The sequence below is a fragment of the Labrus mixtus genome, chromosome 14 (assembly GCF_963584025.1).
Source record: "Labrus mixtus chromosome 14, fLabMix1.1, whole genome shotgun sequence".
Classification (NCBI taxonomy): domain Eukaryota; kingdom Metazoa; phylum Chordata; class Actinopteri; order Labriformes; family Labridae; genus Labrus; species Labrus mixtus.
Genome location: NC_083625.1, coordinates 9,642,133 through 9,665,032, shown reverse-complemented (window position 1 = coordinate 9,665,032; position 22,900 = coordinate 9,642,133). Strand labels below are relative to the sequence as shown.

At 38.6% G+C, this 22,900-nt stretch overlaps 1 protein-coding gene across 1 annotated transcript in view; it reads left to right on the top strand.

The window, feature by feature from the left end:
* The window catches only part of mtnr1bb (melatonin receptor 1Bb), a 37,132-nt gene extending 14,944 nt beyond the window's left edge, over nucleotides 1–22,188 (top strand). Inside the window, exons 2-4 of the mRNA XM_061054948.1 lie at nucleotides 14,177–14,295; nucleotides 14,821–15,165; nucleotides 16,024–22,188. Of these exons, the coding sequence (XP_060910931.1) occupies nucleotides 14,177–14,295; nucleotides 14,821–15,165; nucleotides 16,024–16,446 (887 nt within the window). The 3' untranslated portion in view covers nucleotides 16,447–22,188. The remainder of the gene's footprint in view (nucleotides 1–14,176; nucleotides 14,296–14,820; nucleotides 15,166–16,023) is intronic.
* Nucleotides 22,189–22,900: the final 712 nt, after the last annotated feature.

Genomic DNA, 22,900 nt, shown 5'->3' with positions numbered 1-22,900 from the left:
CATCAGTAATATACAAGTATATGGGATGTTGGAGGGAACTGGAGATAAACTTGAGCATCTTGAACTGACCTGTGAGTGTCAGTGTATGTTGGATTACCTCTCATTTGAATGCCAAGCACTTAAATCCTCTGAAGTTTCTTCAGTGATTGCTCTGATCGATACCACAATTCACTACAGCCGTTTAACTGCTGAATTTCTGATTATCCAGGGAACTCTCTCTCACACTCTCTTCTACAGTGTCTCTTTTCAGCTCAACAATATGCACAAAACAGGAGATGGTATCACGAGTCAAGGGCTAAATCGACTGCAACACTGAAGGCCAGCGTGTGTCAGTATTTGATAAGATGGTTTTCTACGAGAATGTCCCTTTCATTTACCTTTTGTGGTTTTATCTCCCTGCAGTTCTGTTATATTTGCACAGGTTTTAAGATTTGTGTGTCTACTAATTCAGCAAACACCCCAGTAGTTGGAATTAGTTTTTGATGGTTATCCCAGGATGGAAAAAAACAAATTTAAAAATAATTCAACAGTTACATCTTAGAAACACGTCTTGGTAAAAACCCACAGAACTCACTGTTTACATTTTTCACTTCATTCACTGTAGGAAGACGTGGTGCCAATGGAAATACTCCACAGACAGGTGAAGTGTAAATCAGAAAAGTTTCGTTTATTACCTCTGGACTGTTGATGGAGCCTCTGAGACCGTTAGGTTTCCAGGCTATCAGTCTGTCCATATTTCTTTCTGTCCGTCCCATTCCCTCGGACACGATATCTCAGAAACACCTGGAGGGAAGTTCTTCAAATGTGGCACTAATGTTAACTTTGGCAACACTTCACAGTTTGGGCGTAAATGAGGAAATTTAAGTTTATTACTTCTGGATTTCCTAAAGCCGTGCCAGTAGCCATTTTTGACGTTAGGTTATCTGTCTGTCCGCCTGTCCAATATCGTTAAAGTGATATCTCAGGGACGCCCTCAAGGAAATTCTTTCTTGGTATAAACATCCACATGGACTCAAGGATGAACTGATAAAACATTGGGGGTCAAAGGTCACAGTCACTTTGACTACACTAAACACATTTTATGTTATGTGTATAACAGCAATAAATAAGGATTTAAATGTCAGTCTTGTCTATAAAGAGGAACATTTGTTTCAAGTATTTCATTTCACTTATATGCATACAACAGACCTCATGCTTTTATCATGAGCCTGTTAGGTATCAAAGAGAACAGGCACAAGTCAGACTTGGAGAAATAACGGCCACATGAGAGAAATTGAGCTGTTGTGTGACAAGAACAAGAGGAGAACATGGCAGGGGCTGGAGGGACCAGCGTTACCTAAGTTAAATATCACTTATCAAAGGCTATAACTAATCCTGAGGAGTGGAAAGTGGGAAATGAAAACAGTTGCTAATAAGCGAGTATCAGTTTGTATCAGAAGGTAATATGACCATATGATGATAAATATGCACTATACGATTTACGGTGACAAAAAAACAAAACAGATATAAAGATCTGTGCGGTTACCACACATGCCCACGTGAAATATCTGTATCCTCATGCTGCATTATTTTAACTGTAACTACTACTACTTATGCTTGTGATTGCGTAAGCATGTGGCGACGTAGTTCATGCATTGTGATGGTCTGCAAATACAGGACAGATTGTAGTGGAGCATGACAGACAGATCTGCATTATATCTGCTCCTTTCCACTATAAATAATGAGTATCTTCCCGTCACTGGGCTGCATGTAAACTCTCAAGAACATCTCACTGCTTATGGTATGACCCTCCCCACAATCAGTCCGGGAACATTTCGTCCTGATAAATTAAATACAGTCTCTTACTGAATAAATACAGACACTATATATCCCGTATAAAGAGCAGGAAAGAGGGGGAGTGAGAGCAATTTAAGTATTCTTGTACAGTACACTTGCTAAGTTGAGCTAAGGCAGAGTCAGACAAGACAGGTCCCGCATGTGATGTAATATGATGCAATGTTAAATAAATGCATAACTTATGTCTTGTTAAACACATTAAATCAAGTCTTGTCCTTGTCAAGCGGCATTTCTGACAGGTTCTAGTTTTAAAACTGTAAAAAATGTATCATGCAAGTTTGAAGTCTCCACTATATGTGTTACATATAGAGAGTCTAGACAGATTTAGTCAGCAACGTGGCTCGTTAATGACGTGATGGAAATGCAGAGCAAGGATTCCATTATATTTACTGCAAGTCGACTAGTTCACCCAGAGGTATACCCCTGAGACTGACGGACAGGTTTCCTTTTCCAAAATTTATTTGGCACTACTTTTAATTTCTGTTTTTATTTTTTAATGCCATTTGTTTGGATCCTTTCTTTTGTTACATGAAATGAGTTGTCCTTTTACTAGGCGGATTTCCCTAAATTTGTGTTTTCTTTGACAGATCATCACAAATTTTGGCAGCGAAAAATTTGAGAGATTTTTCACATGAGCTCTGCTGGCTCACAGCACATTCACAGTACGTGACAAAAGGCATCACATGCGCTATGTAGCACATTCAGGAACACTGAACAGTTAACATTTCTGACTCAACAAACGTGTGAAATCATATATAGCTTACTAACTTTGACCTAAAACCTCCTCTTACGTATCCCTGTGAACAGCTCTGATACGGAAACATCAAACTACAAAACATTATAAAAATAAAATAAATAAATAAGCTTGAGTCTAATATTGATGTGCTCATAAGCCGTTCAGCATCGTGGCGCTTTAAAAATAAATAAAAAACTGTAATAGTCTCTGCAGGTTTTGGGTTTATTTATTTAATCAAACCACCAGCTGTAAATCTTCCACTCATCCCCACGACAAGGTTTTTTCTCACATCACAACACTGTATTGTAATTCTACAAATGTCCATGTTGACTTTCCCTTGAAACACGAAGCTTTGGCAGGCCAAAAACAAAACCAAAGCTCAAGCATGTGCCAGAACACCAAACATCTGTACTTGCAGAACTAATTACTGTTCACAAAGGCCAAACACTATTGGAAACAAATAAACCTCTCCTATCATTGTGCTTTGAAAAGAGAACTTCTCTGCTGCCCTCAAAGCAGTTCATCCTTACTGCAGAACCAAAAAGACCTACAATGATTGATAAAGGTTCATGAACTTTTTTTTCTGATGCAGCTCCAGATATGACAAACATCTGTCTGCCTGAAGTGTCATCTGGTGTACATGCTTTCTTAGCTTTTTACACTCCTGATGGTGTTTGTGTTTTTTTGTCATTGTCAAATTAAATGTATTTGAAAATATTTCAGGTCTATTAATAATTACTTAGTATTAAGAGTAGAATCCAGAAATGTTTCTATAAGCAAACGATTCTGATTTGCAGTCTATCACAGTTTATAATTCATGTGTTAATTGAGGATATTCTCACCACAAAGATTATTATTGACTTATCACTTTTATAGCATAGCAAAACACCCAAGGCAATATGAGCCTGTGTGGATCACTTGCATCATGTTTTTTTTATTTTTTATTTTTTTTACATGGCATAATAATTGAGCTCAATATTTGTTATTTAAAAATAAGTTCTTTGGTCATCTGCCTTTTTCCGCATCCATTTTGTGCACACATATTTGACAAAACATCCAAGAGGATTGTGGTCCAAAATAAATGACTCGTCATTGCCAAAAAAAAAAGGTTTCTTCTCCCATCCCACACATAACAGATAACATTCTCAATAATTAAATGTACATTCGGGTACATTTTTTTTTTTGGCACATTTCCTTGCATTTTCCATGTGTTTGCAGTTGAGTAAAAATGCACACATTGATGAACACACTTCTGCATTAACTGGGTCAATGTGTTTAGCATAAACTGAAATAGGAATAGGAAAGATAAACATTATCACGAGCAACACATACTGATGCACATACCAACCAGCAAATGAAAAGTCTTTGATAAAATGCTGTTAATACGTGCATTATCTCTTCCTGTGATAGCATAAAGAGCAGGACATGACCTGTGCCCTATTTAGTCCATAGAGCTATTTATTGTGATAAAGCATGCATGATATTGTCTTTGTGCAGGGGCTCAACAGATTTTTTATTTGCATATTCAGATGTGTGGATAATTCACAAAAAAACCCTCATATTTTAACATGTTTTTTCAGCAGGGTTACGCTGAATGTGCCGTCAAACAAAGGAAACATTCATAGACTTATATAAGCATAAATTACAGTAGATATTGGTGTTGCTGATACAGCTGCAGAACTGTTGAGAAAGCCTGTGATAAAGAAGCAATGATGCCTATAACTTCCCTATCAACATTCATTTCATTCATGGCTTCAATAGAGGAGGGACTCCGCACTCTTTTCTTTGTGGATGACTGAACATGATTTAAGTTGTTCTCCAGCCTTACAGAGGCGAGCTACTCTATTGTTTTGCCTTAAAATAAGGTTATGAAGCATCCCAGCACCGAGAGCTCTGTTTGTATTTTTGTGGTGAGTGGGTTGCGTCAGCCTTGAAAGTGGGCTTGCCGGTATAAATGAAGAGTTATGTGATGGTAAATGTAATGGATTTTTTGTTCCCCCAAACAAAAATGCAACATGACTGCACTGAAACTTCAATAAAAGTAAAAAAAATCTGCAACTTCTGAAAATAAACTTTGACTAAAAAGGAAAAAAAACGTTTGAATTCCTGTAATGTGCAAATGTATTTGGAGGCTATTGTATATCTATTTTAAATGTTTATAACCCATTTTGTTGTGTTGCACTGGATTTTGTTGAGCTGAGTTTGTTACACTGACGTTACCTACTTTACATTCATATCATTTGTAAATGAAGCACCATATGTGTTGTTAATATATACAAGATATAATACGGTATGCCCTAATAGAATTTGACACAATTTGACAGAAGGATACGATACATTACTGTATATGGTACAATACATCACAATGCAATATGCTTACGCATGGTGAGATACGATACACTACAATACAATACTGTACGGTGCGATACAATATGGTCAATTATGGTGAGATACGATAGGATTCAATAGGATACGATAGGATAGGATACCATACCATACCACACCATACCACACCGTACCATACCATACTATACCATAGAGTATCATAACATACTATACAGTACCATACCATACATACAGTACCGTACCATACAGTACCGTACCATACCGTACCATACCATACCATACCGTACCGTACCGTACCGTACCGTACCATACCATACTATACCACAGAGTATCATAACATACTATACAGTACCATACCATACCATACCATACCATACCATACCATACATACCGTACCGTACCATACCATACTATACTATACTATACTATACCATAACATACCATACCATACATACAGTACCATACCATACCATACATACAGTACCATACCATACCATACCATACCATACCATACATACAGTACCATACCGTACCATACCATACTATACTATACCATAACATACCATACAGTACCATACCATACCATACAATACTATACTATACCATACCATACAGTACCATACAGTACCATACCATACAGTACCATACCATACCATACCATACCATACCATACCAAAGGATGCAATAGGCTAGGCTTGGACACGATATGATACAATACAGTACGAGATGATACAGTACGACAGGATACAATATAAATTAGATGCAGTGCAATATGGTACAACATGATTAGCTATTACAGGATAGAGTGTGAAAGAACATGTACATAGTGGCTTTCACTGTAAACACTAAGTGTCAGTGACATCTAAAATGAGGTGAGAGCTCCAGTGAGACTGCTTTCAGAGCAGCAGCTGTTATTTACTGAAACATTCAACAACAAGCTCCTACACACTTTCATCAATGTTTTTTAAAAATCCGCAGCTCTTGTTCAGGAGTGATTTAACACGAGCCTATATACTTGTTGACCTAAAACAGTTGAATTGCTGCAGTAATGTAGCCGTAGTGTGCACATGATGCTGGGAAAATCAGGTGTTCAATAGATTAAAAACTTTCAGCTAGAGGAGGTCTGTGAATTTGCTTTTGAACTTGGTGTTAATTCACTTTTTAAAGTTAAAAGCATTTACTGAGACTGTTGGATTCAGAAAAATAGCAGCATTGGCCATTTGTTTAAATGCTTGACATCAGTGTTTACATTTTCAACAAGCTGCCACTTGTGTTCAAGCTAACAGCTCATGTACTTCAGCGTGCTCCTCATTCATTCGAAAAGACCGTCAATGCAGCATAAAGCAGAGTCATCCTGTGAAATATCAGAACCCATCTCTACTTTAGCTTGATAACAAAAGTAAGGACACGTTTCATGGTTTATTTGAAAATCAACGGGACATTAGAGTATTAAACACCCTGGCGCAGGGTTTTGGTGACTAACAAAAACTTTCCGTTCATGAATATATCACTCAAACTAGTCTTTCTGATCTCAGTTTTTCACCATTACACACAAAGCACTACGCCAGCAAAGCAGCCCCCTGTGTTGCTTTAGGCTTGCCTAAGGCAAGAGAGGTTCTCCAGTGCTGCCAAATGTGAAAAGCGTGAGGCCGATTGGCTGTATTATGTGTTCTGTTTGACTCAATGTTTTTGCATCCCTGTTTCTTACCAACAGTCAACCTTCACGAGTACTGTAGATGCAGCCTTTATTTACATATAGACATCATTATCATGCCATCAGTATTGGTATACAAGATGACCCTACTTATAAGTACACCAAGTAAAAGTATATAGTACCTGAGGGATACTCTTAAATGCGTACTTCTTGAAGTGGAAACACTAAAAACAAGGCAAAGTTTAAGCTGAGTCGTATGCAGTCCACATTTAAGCCTTAAACTCTTTTTGATCAAAGGTTCTTCACTCTAAGAGAATCTGCAGCTATTACGTTGTTGTTGTTTTTTTTTTTAACCGATTTGCTGTCCATTCCAAATAAGCATGAACCCGTTTGATGTATTTTAGCCAGCTAGAGTTGAGCACTTTGTTCCAGGTATATTAAGATATGGTAAACCTCGCTTTTCTATGAATGAATTTCTGCACCTCTCTAATTAAATAGTCACCTTTAGGGATGTTTATACCAATCAACTCTTACCAGGATGAGTTTCTCCTCCTCAGCACAGCAAACTGAATTCACTGCTTGTTCGGACAAACGGTGCGTCAAGAAAAATATGTTGGAATTGTTTTTGCCAAAAGGAATGCTTGAGCCATTTTTTATAGAGATTTCAAAATATATTTTTGTTTCTTCAACGGCAATCAATGAAGTTAAAACTTTTAATAGGTACCTTTGGCTACTATCTTAAGCCGCTGACAGCTGATGGTTCCTAATGCAGCATTAATGATGATCTTCATTTTTTAGAAATGAAAAAAATAAAATCTGACACTTAAAAACAGATTTGGATGAACTTGAGGCGGTATTTTTTCCCTCCTGCTGGAGAAGTCGTAAGCTTATGAGAGTGTAAAGTTTAACTTTCTGCACAGTAGCTGCCTGAGGTGACTGCTGCTATTCAGTTACAGCGAAGAGTACATTCTCCAAACTCTGTAAGGACGGACTCAAACTTTGCTAGTATTTCTTTTCTTCTGTGAAATCCGTTTAATAAAAAGTCAAGAGAGAGGCACGGTGAACCTTTCAGGTCATTTCTTCACAGTGTAGAGCGGCCTGGTCATGCACCTCGCAGTCTCTGTGTGCTTTTATCTACTCTCTTCTTTGAGAAACACACCCAACCTCCCAGAACAAGGCAGGAAAGAGCAAATGTTGTGAAAGCATTATTATTTGGGAGGAAAGATGGAGGGCTGCTGGGTCATACCTCTCAAAACTTACATTCCTTGGTTGAGAAGTTTGAAGGGCAGCTTATAAGTAGAGAAACAAAGTAAAGAAGAGGCAGTGATGGAAGTGGTAAAGATGTTTGCCTTTCTTCCCCCCCGTGGGGTCAGCTGGGCCAGACTGAGGCTTACATGTATGATGGCAGGTCAGTGGAGAGGTTTGAGAGCGCTGCTGGCATACAGAGGAGGAGGGATTGATGTACAGTATAGTGATAATGACGAGATGTTTTATTGCCTTGTCTGTAAACTGTTAGAAAATGTGTTACTCTTTTATCCGTATTGTTCTGTCATCCACTCTTTTCCGCTGCTAACAATCCCATCTTCTGCTGACCTATAACTTCCTTTTATTTGTCACTATTTTCCTAATTGTCTTTTTCTTGTGGACAGCTTTGTTCGTTCATCTCTGCAGACTGAGTCATCTTTTTGTCTTTTTTGTTCTTCTTTTTTTTTACGAGATTGAAACAATGACCAGAGGTGACAGCTTCATTATAACATAAAAGGGCTGTTAATTGTGCGGATCATGTCTCTTGGAAATTATATTATTTACCCTCCTCAGATTGCCTCCTCAATTATAATGTAGCCTTTCCGCATGAAATTGCAGCAGTTATCATTACCGAACACTTTTTTTTCCCCCCTCTCCACATCACTTCTTTCTGGATTTGGTCCCTATCCCATGTCATCATTCCCTCACCATCTTTTTTTTTTTGCCCCCCAGTTCCTTGCAAAACAAATTTAAATGCAAACAAGGCAAATCTGCCTGGCATGTCCTCCCACTGAAAAGACATTAAAGAGAAAAAAAAAGCAGGAGGGAAATCATTGCAGTATCTTCCCCTAAGGAAGTGCTCACAGACATGGTGGGGAAATGCATGGAATAATTATTAAGTTCTAATGGGGTTTATTACAGTCATCACTCAAACAGTCCTCTGACGGAGAAGATTGCCTTTCAGTCAACATCTCATGTGCATTATTGTACAGGTGAGTAGCTATGTGAAGAGCTGCTCAAACTTTATTCTAGGGAATATCCAAGTTAGCATTCAGGGGATATAATTACTGCAGCGCTCAAATCTATTTCTTCACTATGGAGGTTTATTTATTTCCCATTTGATTGAAGCAGCCACACAGACTGCTGCTGCAAATAAACTCAGTGCTTCAGACTTTGTCTTCATTATATCCAGAAATACAAAAAGATTCAAGGTTGAACATTCATATGTTCACTAAATTCTGCCCTGTTACCAGGAGCTTCTGAGTAATGATGTTTCATTGTAATGAAGCAACAGCTACCATTGATGTAAACCCTGAGACAAAGAATACCACATCTGAGAGTAGTATCATCTCCTGTGTGCATAATTATCAAATGTGATGATCATCATCCTCATCACCATAATCCATGGCTCAGTGAGCAGATGGTTGGAAAAACTTGCACAGGTGTGTGAGCAGGCATCCATGTGTGCTCCCCACATGTGAAGCACTTGTTTGCTGCTTTGTCAAATGCACACTGCGTTCATTCCGAATGATGGCAGAGATAATTAATCAGGCCAGATACCTTGCTCTCTGTTTCTGTCTCTCTCTCATACACAAACACACTCTTCCTGGGTCTATGCCAGGACCTGTGCATATGCGGCAACAGCTGTTTCTCTGGACCTCATACATTAACAGGACTGCACAATCAGAGTGCCATCAGCAGCTGTACTATCTACATGAAGGGGATTTCTCTTCTCATGTCTGTTATAATTGCAACCATCTGCTTTGTATTTGCAGCTTCTCAACATTCCTGATGCATGTCCTTAAGTAGTGTGATAAATAAAAATAATATCCCTCTTTTATTTCTTCCTGGCCTTTTAAACACTCCGGTACAACATCTCGTTAAATTCACTCAACAAAACTAACATCACATACCTGACTTTCCTGCTCTTTACTTTCCATTAACTCTGATATAAAATGATTTGCCACAGACATTAAACTAACTAATTTGACAAAACTACCTGGATTTAGATGTAGTACATAATTATGCCTGAGCGAGAGGCTCGTGACAGCTGCAGAGCATGCAGGAGTTTATGCAAGGCTTGTTATTGCTCATTCAGTGTGATGATGACATGGAAGTACAGCGGGTCATTTAAAAGGTCAAACATTTAACAGTTTGGTTTAGACGCAGGGGGCTTGCAAAAAGACAACGTGGATCTGACAGCTGTGTGATAAGCGTCCAAAAGCTTTAGAAAATTGGAAGCAGACCCATCACGCCAACTGTTCAAAGTCCTCCTCTCCAGTAGGGGATACAGAGCTCAAGTACATCAAAACAAGCGGACAAAAAAACTGTTTCTGTTCTCAGGCAGTTATGGTGAACATTTAAAGGTCACATAGTTATTATACTCTTTTTCAAGAAGTTTCAAGAAGTCTCTGAGCTCCTCAATACATGTCTGTGAAGTTTCTTGCCATAAATCCACTCTGAGCCTGTATTTAACATGTCTATACGCCCCTCTATTTCAGTCCTGCTCAGAACAGGCTGTTTCTGTGTCTGTAGCTTTAAATGCAAATGAGCTGAGTTCGACCACACCCCTCTCTGGAAGGGCTTGGTAGGCTCGACCTTTCTCGCACCATGCCCTATTGTTTACAGTGAGAATGCAGACTCAGAGGACAAGACAATAACCTATCTGTGGGAGTGTCACCCACCTGGGGGAGGGGTTACTGCCCTTTGTGATGTCATGAAGGTAAAATCTCCAAACGGCCTGTTTGAGCACACATTTTTACTAAAAATTGGAGCAGTGGCTGGTGGTGCAGTGGTTAGTGCGCGCGCCCCATGAATGGAGGCTACAGTCCTCAAAGCAGGAGGCCCAGGTTCAAATCCCACCTGTGGCTCCTTTCCCGAATGTCATTCCCCACTCTCTCTCTCTCCCTGATTTCCAACTCTATCCACTGTCCTATCTCTCCATTAAAGGCACACAAAGCCCAAAAATAAATCTCTAAAAAAAAATAAAAAATTGGAGCAGGCAAAAATGGAGACAATGGAATTTTTTCATAATTTGGGGAGTTTGTAGACAAACTAGGGACACATATTAATGTTAGAAAAACATGGTGAAGTGTATATAGCATAATATAAAGACCTTTAACTCAGTCACAGAGTGCCAGGAACAATTCATGTGCAATAACCGAGAGACACAAACATCACATATGCTTGTAAAAAATGTTCTTAACAATCATGGTAATTTGAAAGCACATTATTTAATACTGTTAAATTAAATATTTCCCCCTCTTAGATACATAATCATTATATTATTTATTTCAGCACCTCAATCCTCATTTCATGACTTTTAGTGCAGAATATTTTCTATGTAAGAGGTGACTAATACATCTGTATAAATTAACTGTAATTTGAAAAACAATATCTACATAAATATCTTTTCTGCAAACTATTTTAAGGAAAATTTGCTTCCAGGTTTCAGCTGATGAAAGCAGGAGAATAACTCCTGAAAGTCCATCTCAAAGAAGCTGTCTCATTTCCAGAAAATGATCTCACACATTTATTTTAACAGTGGCCTTAGGAAAGTAACTGTAATCGCATTATAGTTGATTATTTTCTGTGGATTGCAGTTATAAAGGACATTTATAAGTATTATATTATATATATTAAGTTTAACTCTGCAATTAAAACTTAATAACATAAAAAACATAATTTGAATGATCTAATTTGCCTGGCAAGACCTTGATTACCAAGTGCAGTTGTTGGAGAATAAATGTAATGGTAAATGATGATGAAAGCAATGGTTCTTGAAAAGGCCTACAATGATTGTTCAGATCTATGTTCTTCCTACTATATGTGGGCATGATTATAATGTCAAAAGAATTAAAAAAGACGACTGCAAAAAAAAGGGTTATGTAAAATCTTGAACGTAAAATTAAGAATGAAAGATGTCATGAACATAAACATTCCCTCTGCATTGTTTGGTGTGCAGGGAAGATAAAGTTACATTTCTGTCTGTATGTGGAACTATAGTCTTGAAAAGAGAAAATAAATCCTGCACACTACTCTTGCTCAGCATAACCATTTATTAGAAAAAGCAACAACCTTTATGTCCCTCTGGACTTTTGTCAAGTGTGCTATGTCTGCACTGTTTAAGATTGCTTCACTATAAAGAATGCTTTCCTAGGGATGCATGCCAAGGTTTGTGTGTACGTTTTTATCCATGCTTTAAGTAGAAATAACTATGTATTTGCTCTACTCTTTATCCTTGTAATGAAAGATTATTTTTTTAGCTACAGAACAACAACCTCTGTTTCATTGTGAAGTATTTTAGGCTCCCTGAGGCCTCAGCAAAACTAGCTAAGCTAAAAGGAAATTCTTCCTGACCCAGTTAAAACATTTGCTTACTGCCCAGACACATCAGACACCCCAGTGCTTCCCCAGTGCTCCCAGTACAATGTTCCTCTCTTAAAAGCTGTTTGCTCCCTAAGTCAATCAAAGGAAAGCACACCTTTGTTGTAAAGAATGAGGTAATTATGCAGTTTATAAACAATACTTTTAATTGGCTTTAATCAACAATAAAAGTTGCATTTTAGGCATGCTTGTCAGACTTAAAGTCCCAGAACATCCCCTTCTAAGTTGCTGGCATGCAAGCAAGACATAGACAGACTAAAAAAAAGCACTGCCCAACCATTAGCAGGACAGCCAAACAAAGCGAAGCGACGCAGTACGAGCTGGCATCAATTTAATGTTACTTTATATGCTGACAGCAAACGTCTCCGATGGAAGTTGTAAACATGGACATCTGTTTCCACAAAGGGAAGGTGTGGACCTTGTGTATCGTATGGGGCCTTGTGAGCCCATGGGTCCGCCTGGCTCTGCTGGTGCACGTTGAGCATTGAACTTTCTGCATGACCAAAGCAGAGGGATTGTACAAAACCTGGCAAGTGGCCCTAATCCCATAGAGAAATGCCTGTCCTGTGAACATGACACACAGCAGGCCTCCCTGTGCCCTAACCCACCACTGAGGTCTTGACTCCTCCAGTATGTCTGGTTCATCGTGAGGATTAAGGGAACCGAGTTGTTTGTGCATTGAAGATAAAAAGAATATGCCCTACAAATGACCTACAAGGTGTAATGACCTCAAGACCTGTTCTCTGCCCAGATTTCTTCTTGAACTACTTTAACAAAAGGATCTTGTTTCAAGCTAACAAGAACAGAGAACTGGCAGAATCCTCAAATAAAGCTCTTTAAGGCATGTTTGGGCTTCACTTTTCTTAACAGAATCTTAAAAATAGTTTATCAATCAATCAATCAAACTTTATTTGTATAGCACTTTTCATACAACAAATGTATCACAAAGTGCTTCACATCAACATAAATCAAACAGCAACAACATGACTTCCTCCCCCACCCCTATCCCACAATCCAAAAACTAAGGTAAAATAACTAGATAAGAACAAGTACTGAGGAAACGCTATCATTTATTCTAAATGAGGAAACACAGGAGGTTCAAAATGTAATAAAACTAGATGAAATGAGATGTCTTGTGTTTCTACTCACTGACCCTAAAAAAAAGTCTACATCTGATCAACAATATATGATAGCAAAATTAACACCATCAAAAGCTATGAACATGAAGGAGATTCTGTATAAGCAGAAGCATGTGAGAAGATTGAGAAATGTCAGGTTGCTCTGCCACTAGCACCTAGGTGTGGGCACAGGCAAGAAAACTTTCAGTCGTCCCTGACAACAATCTTGCAAAAAACTTGAAATGCAGAGATAGACTCTTTGAAAATTGCATGGTCCAGTATTTGCCCAATTAGAGCAACTCTCAGTATGAAACAGGTCAATACAAACTGCTTTTCTTCTGATAGCAGTGACTCACTTTGGGTTATTGTCAAATAAAGAGTTATTCAATCACAGAATGTTCACAAATCCATTTTAGGTTGCAATGTTAAAGCCTTCTGCAAAAGGGTCATGCAGTTGGCTACAAAGGTAGTAACAAAGATAAAGGTGAGTATTGTTGAGAAACTGTTTAAAATCTATGCTGCCCTTTAGAGCATATAAAGCAGAATGTAAATGTAGATGTTTTATTTTCACCACATGAACCTTCTTTAAATGTTATATCATCAAAAGTGGATAAATTCTCCTACTCCCTACTATGAGAAGGGCATACATATCCAAACGAGCACATACAGGCAAATTCATTGTTCCAAGATGAAAGATGAGAGGCTAAACCACTAGAGCCACATTAAGGGGTGAATCTGGTGATAATGAAACCATGTGATAATGGTGTGTCGGCCTTGATAAAACATGTGCCCCATCAAACAGCAAGTTATTATAAATGTGTTGAAGAGACTGCCTCTTTGTTTCTGTCTCTGCAGGAAATGTGTTTGTGGTGAGTTTGGCGTTCGCTGACCTTGTGGTAGCCTTTTACCCCTACCCTTTGGTTCTCTATGCTCTCTTTCATGATGGATGGGCACTGGGAAACACACAATGCATGGTAAGACCTCTTCAGTTTTAAACTTCAGATTAATAGATACAGTGGCCAACAAGGGCACATCTGTGCAATGGCCCAGAAGATTTGCTGGCCCAGAAGATTTTCATAAAAAGAAACAGTATGCAAATAGCAAAGAAATGCTAACAAAAATAAACTGGCCAGTAGAAAACATTTGTCAATAAAATAGACCAGTAAATCTTGAGTTCCCTCAGGACTGGAGCACTTCCATTTTGATGACTGGAAGTGCAGCAATTTCCTGTTACAACAGTTTTTCAGAATGCATTATTTATGTATTTGCAGTGTGTCTTAATTTAAATGCATGTGTTGCAGCCCCTTGCAATAATTGTTGTTGTTGGGATCCTCTTTCCGTATTTGTTTTGAACTAGTTCTATTCTGAATATGCAGCTCATTTCTGTTGGTGAAAATCTTTTTCAGAGGTTTTGCCCTTGTTGGCCATTTAATACCAGAAAACTCTCCATACACATTCTACAATGTTATTACACACTTTCTTTCCTTTCTCCTGTTCAGGTCAGTGGTTTCCTCATGGGGCTGAGCGTCATCGGCTCCATTTTCAACATCACTGGAATTGCAGTGAACAGATACTGCTACATCTGTCACTCATTCTCCTACAGTCGGCTGTACAGCTATCGTAACACTCTGCTGTTTGTTGCCTTAATATGGGTGCTCACAATAGTGGCAATTATCCCCAATTTCTTCGTCGGATCCCTGCGCTACGACCCGCGGGTCTACTCCTGTACCTTTGCCCAGAATGTCAGCAGTTCGTACACGGTGGCTGTAGTGGTGGTCCACTTCCTAGTTCCTATTGCCGTGGTTACCTTCTGTTATCTACGCATCTGGGTGCTTGTGATTCAGGTCAGTCTTCTGCTTTCTTCATGTGGTTATTTGTTTAGAGAAACACAGTAAGAAGTAATGGGGGGACTGCTGGTCCAGATCCAAGTCCCCTAAAGGTCTGTAATGTAAAACAAAATGTGTTCAATACAAGTGAAAAATGACCTAAATATATGTTTTAGTTCTGGAGCAGTGATTAAAAACAATTCTGCCACATAAGTCAAATTAATTAGGGTTAGGGTTAGGGATATTCTCTGCAGAAATACTGTGAACACATTTTGAGTGAAATAACTTCTGCTAAAAGGCAGTTCAATAGAAATGACAAGTTTGGCTCTACTTTCTTTTATTTGTGTGTTTGTTGAACCAGCTCAGACATTGGTTTTGGCATTTTAAAGAAATCTTAAAGTAATTTGTTGATGTCATTGGAAGATGCTTAGCCAAGTTTTTTTTATGTTTACCTTGAACTATAAATACTTTTCTAGATTAAATCATTTTCTGAATGACAGAATACACTGACAGTAAACATCCTGTCGTGTTTTTTCCACGTCACATTTAGGTTAAGCATTTTACTCTTTAATAACAAGTAGGTGTCAATTTAAAAACTACCTCTGAACATTGTACAGATGAGAAAATTCAGTGCGTCTGATTTCAGCAGAGATATCATGCTTGACAGGCATATAGATGGACAGCATCCCTGGAGTGTTTGAATGTGTGGATGTGTGTGTGGATGTCGCTGTAGGCTATGTGTGGGTTTCTGTTTGTTTTGTGTATGTAGGTGTTTAAGATGCAGAGGCAGAGTGAAACATTTGCCTTCTGGCTATTATTACCTTTAAGTTATCTTGTGTTCTCTTATGAACTCTTATGTGTCTTCTTCATGTCCAGGTGCGACGTAAGGTAAAGACAGAAGAGAGCCCTCGCCTCAGGCCGAGTGACCTGCGGAATTTCATCACCATGTTTGTTGTCTTCGTGTTGTTCGCCATCTGCTGGGCTCCGCTAAACCTGATCGGCTTGGCGGTGGCCATAGATCCAACACGTGTAGCTCCCCTCATCCCCGAGTGGCTTTTTGTTGTCAGCTACTTCATGGCCTACTTCAATAGCTGTCTGAACGCCATCATCTATGGCCTTCTCAACAGGAATTTTAGGAACGAGTACAAACGCATCGTCACCTCCGTCTGGGTGACGCGGCTCTTTGTGACAGAGACTTCGCGAGCCGCTACAGACGGCAGGAGCATGAAGAGCAAGCAATCACCACCCCCGCCACTCAACAACAACGAGTCAGTGAGAGATCGCATCAACAAAGAATGAAATCTAGACTCCTAAGTCTGTGAAATGGTTATTACTGTTTTTATGAGACATTCAGACAAGTGTGCAGCTAAAGGAGTATCAAGCAAAAGAGATAAAACTGTAACACATGGCTGGGTTTTCTAATGGATGACATGGTGCGAATTGTTAACATCTATGAACTTTTTTAATATAATGGAAAACTGTTTAAAGTTACGTAATACCTATGAGTTGCAAGTTTATTGTTCTTTGCTAAAGTGCTTTGCTTAAGTGCTTAATAAGGAGTTTCCTCTGTGTTGTAAGCATTAACAGAGTCAATGTTTTAGCGATGCTGTGTCCTCAGGAGCCATGCATTGCAGTTTTATTTCGCTCTTACTTAGAGAATGTACCATCCATACAACCTGGATGGTACATTCTTAATTCAAGGGGTGAAAAATGCTTTTGTAGACTCCCAGACATATCTCACAACACAAGGTAACCACTGTTAAACACTCACCTCTCTTTAGTAACTATGAAAGCCTCAAAAAGTTAAACCTGCCTCGACTCGACTGAAGAAGAGAAAAGGTAGAAAAGGAGATAAGGTGGATCTGTCTGTTGTGTAAAACACCGGTCTGATGAGATTTTACATGATGGTGATGTAAGATGGTCTGAACTGACATGTTTACGGAGTGGCAGGATTAGCCGCCAGGTCTGACACTCTTGCACTGCAAACAAAAACTTAGTAATGAACTTAGTATCTTTAACCAGGAATTAAAGTAATTGAACTTAGTAAGATGCATTTTTTTTTTTTTTTTAAATACGTTTTTGCTTTTTTAAAATCCCAAAACAAATAATTCATGTGATGTAGCAGGTGGAGGACACCAACATTTCTGCTATTGCTGCTGTATCCATCGTTCTGCACAAATCCTCGACTACTCAGCTGCTGTGGTGCATCATCATGTAACGCTATTGCAACTTCACATAAGGAGAGCACAACTCCATACACTCATGTAGACTAGTAGACAAACCTGCAAGACATTAGCTGTTCAGCTTCTCATAGCATAGCAGCAGTGCGGCTGCATGGATGATTCTTTAAGCACACTTACATTTTGCTAGGCAATTTGAAAAAAAGAAAAAAAGAAAAAGCAGCAACTGTCACAATCCAAGACATCCGATATCAGTTATAGCTCAAAATCATATTCACTTATAATTGAGACAATCCCTAATGCTTTGAACATGCATATTTTAAACAGGTGTCTAACTGATTTAGTGTTACTTGTGCTGCCTCACAAAAACAAAAGGAATACAAAGTTGAAGATATTTTCTCAGCTTCTATGTCAGACAACCAATGCCCCTTAAAAAAAAGACAGAGGATAGACACATTTATAGCAGGCAATATAGAATATGAACAGGTTCCTCTGCCTGTTACATCATATGCAGTATGTGGTGCTCTTACACAGTGCCGGTGTCGGTACCAGATGTGCTCGGGTGGTCAGATGTGCTCGGGGTCCTTCGCCTGCGTTTGCATGATGATGTAACACATTGTGATTGGCTGTACTTCAGAGAATTGGAGAGAGAGATCAATATCGACTTATGAAAGATGAAGAACTCAAACACAGCGTCAAAGCTGCCTTAAATGTCGCACGGTCGATGAGAGTCCCTCTCTGATCATATTTACATGCCGTTATTCAATGTTTGTAATGACGCCGCCGACTGGTAACAGACAGTAAGCATGTTTCACTAGTTTAACATCAAATGTACACTTTGTGCGCTAACTTCTTGTTGTGTCCAAAACACATGACAGTTTTGACTGCTCTTGTATTTCTTGGTAAAAAAAAATCTACATAGAGTTATAGAATTCATCACCTATTCACAGTCAGAAGACCTACGGAAACTACATCTGTAAACTCTCCAACGAACTGCCAATCACAATGTGCTACATCATCAATCAGCCAATCATATTGCGTAACGTCACTATAGCAGACGCAGGACCCCGAGCAGATGTGACCACCCGAGCAGGTCTGGTACCTACACCGGTTCTTACTTACTTTATATTTCTTACTTTATCTTTTCCTTTCATGGGTTGTTTTCTAATTTATGAACTTTATTTGCTAGGGACGTACTGATGCTTTCACTGTGGCAAAATGAACAAAAACAAAAAGAGCACAATGTAGGAAGCATTAGGAGTTTTCTTGTCACTTGTGGGGTGTTTAATTTGGTAGAAGAGTGACATTCATTGCCTCTTGAATTACGTTTAAAAGAGATGGAGATTGTCGAAAAAAGATACAGTTCATATCTGTATTCCCATCTCAGGGTGCCTAGCAAACAATTCATCGCATTACTCAATTTGTCTGAAGCATTTGCAGATAATTGGCTGCCATGTAAGGAAGTCTGAAGATGGCTCAAAGGGATATTTTGTAAATTAATGTCAGTGTGGTTTTTAACTGTGGTATATTGTTATTGGAGGTGTATTCAAAATGTGCTTTTTTTCATTATGAATGAAGCTTCAAAACCCCAAATTAAAAGTTTAATGTTGGGAAATGCTTAAACTCTTCTTCCATTAACTCAACAGAAGTTGCAATGTGCATCTAAAGCAACTCGCTGAATTGGCCTGTACATTGCATTTCTGCAAATACATTTGTCTTTCAGAGCGGGGTGATGGACACAGCCTTTAAATTGCACATATAGAAAATACATGAATGGAAAATCAAGATGCTCATAATAGTTATTTATTTATTTTTTTACATTTAAATGTGTTTATCTGGATATGTGTGTTTTCTTAAACAGGGTTAAAAGTGTAAAGCCATAGATCAAGAATGGTTTGGATGGAAAGCTCAAAGTCTTACGATGAGAATTTGTAAGAAAACAAAAGCTTTTTTTGGGAGAGGACGTTAGAAATCAGGGGTAACTAACATTTTTGATTCAGATACATTTAGGGAGAGCTGGGGCTGTTCTGACAACAGGGGTCGGAAGGTCATTCAATCCTTGGGGAATCTGTCAGTGCTGTCCAGGTTTAACATATTTTTAAGAAAGGGAGAGCTTAGTAACAAAAAAAATCTAAGAGTGACGTTGTAAGGGTAGAAACTATAGCTCAAACATCTGTGTTTAAGACGCACTTGCAGGACAATAAAATACTTTTTCAAACCAAAGAAACAAGCACAGCTGAAGGTAGCTGGGTGTTCAAACTCTTTTCTCAAGTTACTGCTGGAAAAAATCTTCAAAACACCTTGGGTCCTTTAATACTTTTTATTTTCTCATTTAAAAGTACTGCCTTACAGTTAACTCAATAGTGTCAAATTTTGACAATATGGTATGTGCCATACTTTCTCTTAAGACAAGAACCCATTCCACAAAGTGGGTTTGCCTCCATACTGCTTCTTTTCATGTATTTAGGACATTCAGTGTCATATAGAAGTGCACATGTCGGCTGAAGGGAGGAGACTCAATAGCCAAAACAAAAGAGTATTACCTTGCTCACCATTGTGTTTTATTTCCTTTGTACCCCGCTGCAAACTTATGTAACTTTGTTCATTTATGTTCCCTATACTTGCTGTATGCACCCTTTACTTTGGGCCTGTTCTCCATGCAAACAAGTCAGACAGCTAGTGTGTCACCTTAAAAGGTTAGAGTTACTGTTTTTCAACCTACACGTGATTTGAATGCTGTTTCCTGATGTATGCAGCACATTCTTAAGGCTTGGGTTTTCCACTTTGCTGCAACAGCTTACTGGGCTTAGACACAGTTTCTAAATGGTTATCTGGAATAAAAATGGAAGTCGCAAATGATTACCCCTTTGTTATGACAGATTTGTTTTTAATATTCTAGCCTTTACAAGATGCTAAATTTAATCATGCCTGCTAGAAAATGTTGAAGAGAGATTTTTTTTTTTCATTATCAGACATATGAATACTTATTGGGGAAGTTTCTTTTCTATACCGAAGGCTGAACATCATTTAATTTCTGAGTGAAAAAATGACAGTGAGCCCAATTTTTACTGTGATTTAATCCTGAAGTGTAAATTGGCTATGCAACATAAATACTAATGAGATACATACAAATCTGCTTTAAAAATAAAACATACCAGGTTATCACAATACTTTTTTTATAAGAAGATTGAAAAGATAAAGTTTCTGTGGGCCTCTAATCCCTTTGTGTGCTGTATTCAATGAGGAGACATGTCCTTGAAACTCAGCATGATGCTGTTGGAGTGCCTTTGCAAACTCCCCAGCATCCCCGCACAATACCCATGCAGGGCTGACACTTTTGTACAAGAGGCATTCCCCACTATTTCTTAGTTTCTGAGCTTTTTTTTTTTTTTCTGCTACGTGATCTCTGTTATGGAGAAAAAGCAGCATGAGCCAAGCAGCCACTTTGCATTTTAAAGGCTACAGTAAACATGGTTGCTACAATTCAACAGAGGCAGTTTGTGATTCCAGACCATTGCTCACAAAATATCCTCAAATCATTGCAACTTCATTAAGTTAAAGTGTATTCAATTTGATTAAAAAAAAAAAGTGGCATTCTAATTAAGACTCTTGTTAATCAAGGCCATAGTTTGATTTGAAATACAACGTGGCCTTTTGATCAGTATTACAGTCTGCTCTGCGGGAACCTGGCAGCCCTGGGAGCAGCATTCAAATATTATCTGTGGCACAGCAGAGACATGCCTGCATGGCACAATGCAGACTACCCACTTGCTTTTCTTGAAGTTTTTTATTGTAGGCTGAGGGATTATATTATATTCAGGTGGACATAATCACTATTGACCATTTTTTTTACATGTGTGTCATTCATGTGTTATGTAACCACATGGCAGCGTTAGCTCGAAGCTAAAGAAGAAAAGGATGCACCACTGATGAAATTATATGCAGTGTACCTTCACTGAGATGAAAATAAAATGATAAGCCCCGGGAGCATAATCGAATGCATTTACAGTGTGTTGTCATAGGAAATGCAGTGACAAACCACAGAAAACAAGAGGTTGTTTTTATGCACCATCTGCAGTGTTTACAGAAAAGAAACTAATCTACCCAGTCAAAACGGTGACTATGGAAATATTAAAATGTTTGCAAAGCACAAATCCTTTTTGCCTGATAAATATTTACACTCTGTGGCCTCTAAATTGGCTGCAGCTCATTAGAAGAAGGTCACGTCTCTGTCTGCTGACAGCCTAGGTTCTTTGAATTAAATCATAGGGTGGAAGTGAGAATTTCTGTTATTGCTGTAATGTTTATTATCATTGTTTTTTGGTGTGCACTCCCTGGGTTTAACAAGAATTAGGAACATCATTTTGGAATAAAAGCGAGGTTGGGTATTGGCAGGAGAAGTTCCATTTGGGGCATTAAGCCAGTTGATTTCTTGTGTCTTGATAAATGTCTTCTGTTCTGGAGCTTTTGTGAATGTGCATGCTTGTCTCATGTTTTAATGACTTGTGTTCATTAACAAGAATTCAGTGCAAGCTGCGATGCCCTGCGGACGGTAACACGAGGAACATGAACCAAAGGGAAAACTGTGGAATGTAATGGAATTTGAAATTTCAAACCCCTCAAAAAAGGCTTAGTGGTGACGCTGAGTCTCCTCATAATGAACTGTGTATAAAGACATTTTCATTATGTGTACAGTTCTACTGAAACACGCTGTGATGGGAAATAAAATGGATATATTATATGCTTTGTGATATTTGCTTGTTAATGCATTTGTGGAACCACGCGGCGCACTCCAGAGATGAACCCTTGTATCTTTCTTCTCAGTGTTTCATGAATCAGCCTTTGAAAGGTTTCTTAACAGCCCAAAATCCACTGTTAGCAACACGTTTCTGAGTGTGTAGACTGAAAGTTTCTTAGACTGAATAGGCTCAGAATTAGACTGAATAGGAGCTAGAGAGCTTTTCCAGCACGGTGCACAATTTGAAGTCTCTCTTTCTGATCTCTTATCTTTTTACACAGGTAGGAGAAATGGATGAATAGTTTGAATGGAAAGCGTTTCGCTGCGCGCAGTTTAGGGGTCAAATGAGGCTGTGAATGGGTAAAGCAGCTTGTGAAGTTACAGAGTGTTTATGATCACATTAGACATGCCCGCTGCACTTACATCTTTAATTTTATTTTCAAATGTTGTCCTCTTGTTTATCCATGGAACTTCAATTAAATTTACTTTTTTTTAAATTAAGGCCTCAGCCCTTTCATCTGTAAATGAAAATCCAATTACAAGCCAATGATAGTGTTTTAAGCAGCCCCTTTACATGCCCGTGACGCCTCAAATTAATTTATAGTTCTTCAATAAACATCATTCCCTTCCCTCTGCTCTACAGTGTGTGTGTGTGTGTGTGTGTGTGTGTGTGTGTGTGTGTGTGTGTGTGTGTGTGTGTGTGTGTGTGTGTGTGTGTGCACGTGTGTGTGTGCACGTGTGTGTGTGCGTGTGTGTGAGAGAGGCAGAGAGTTGCCAGAAAGAAGAAGGCATTCAGAAAAAGTAAAAGCAGATGACATTTTAGAACAGCAGGACA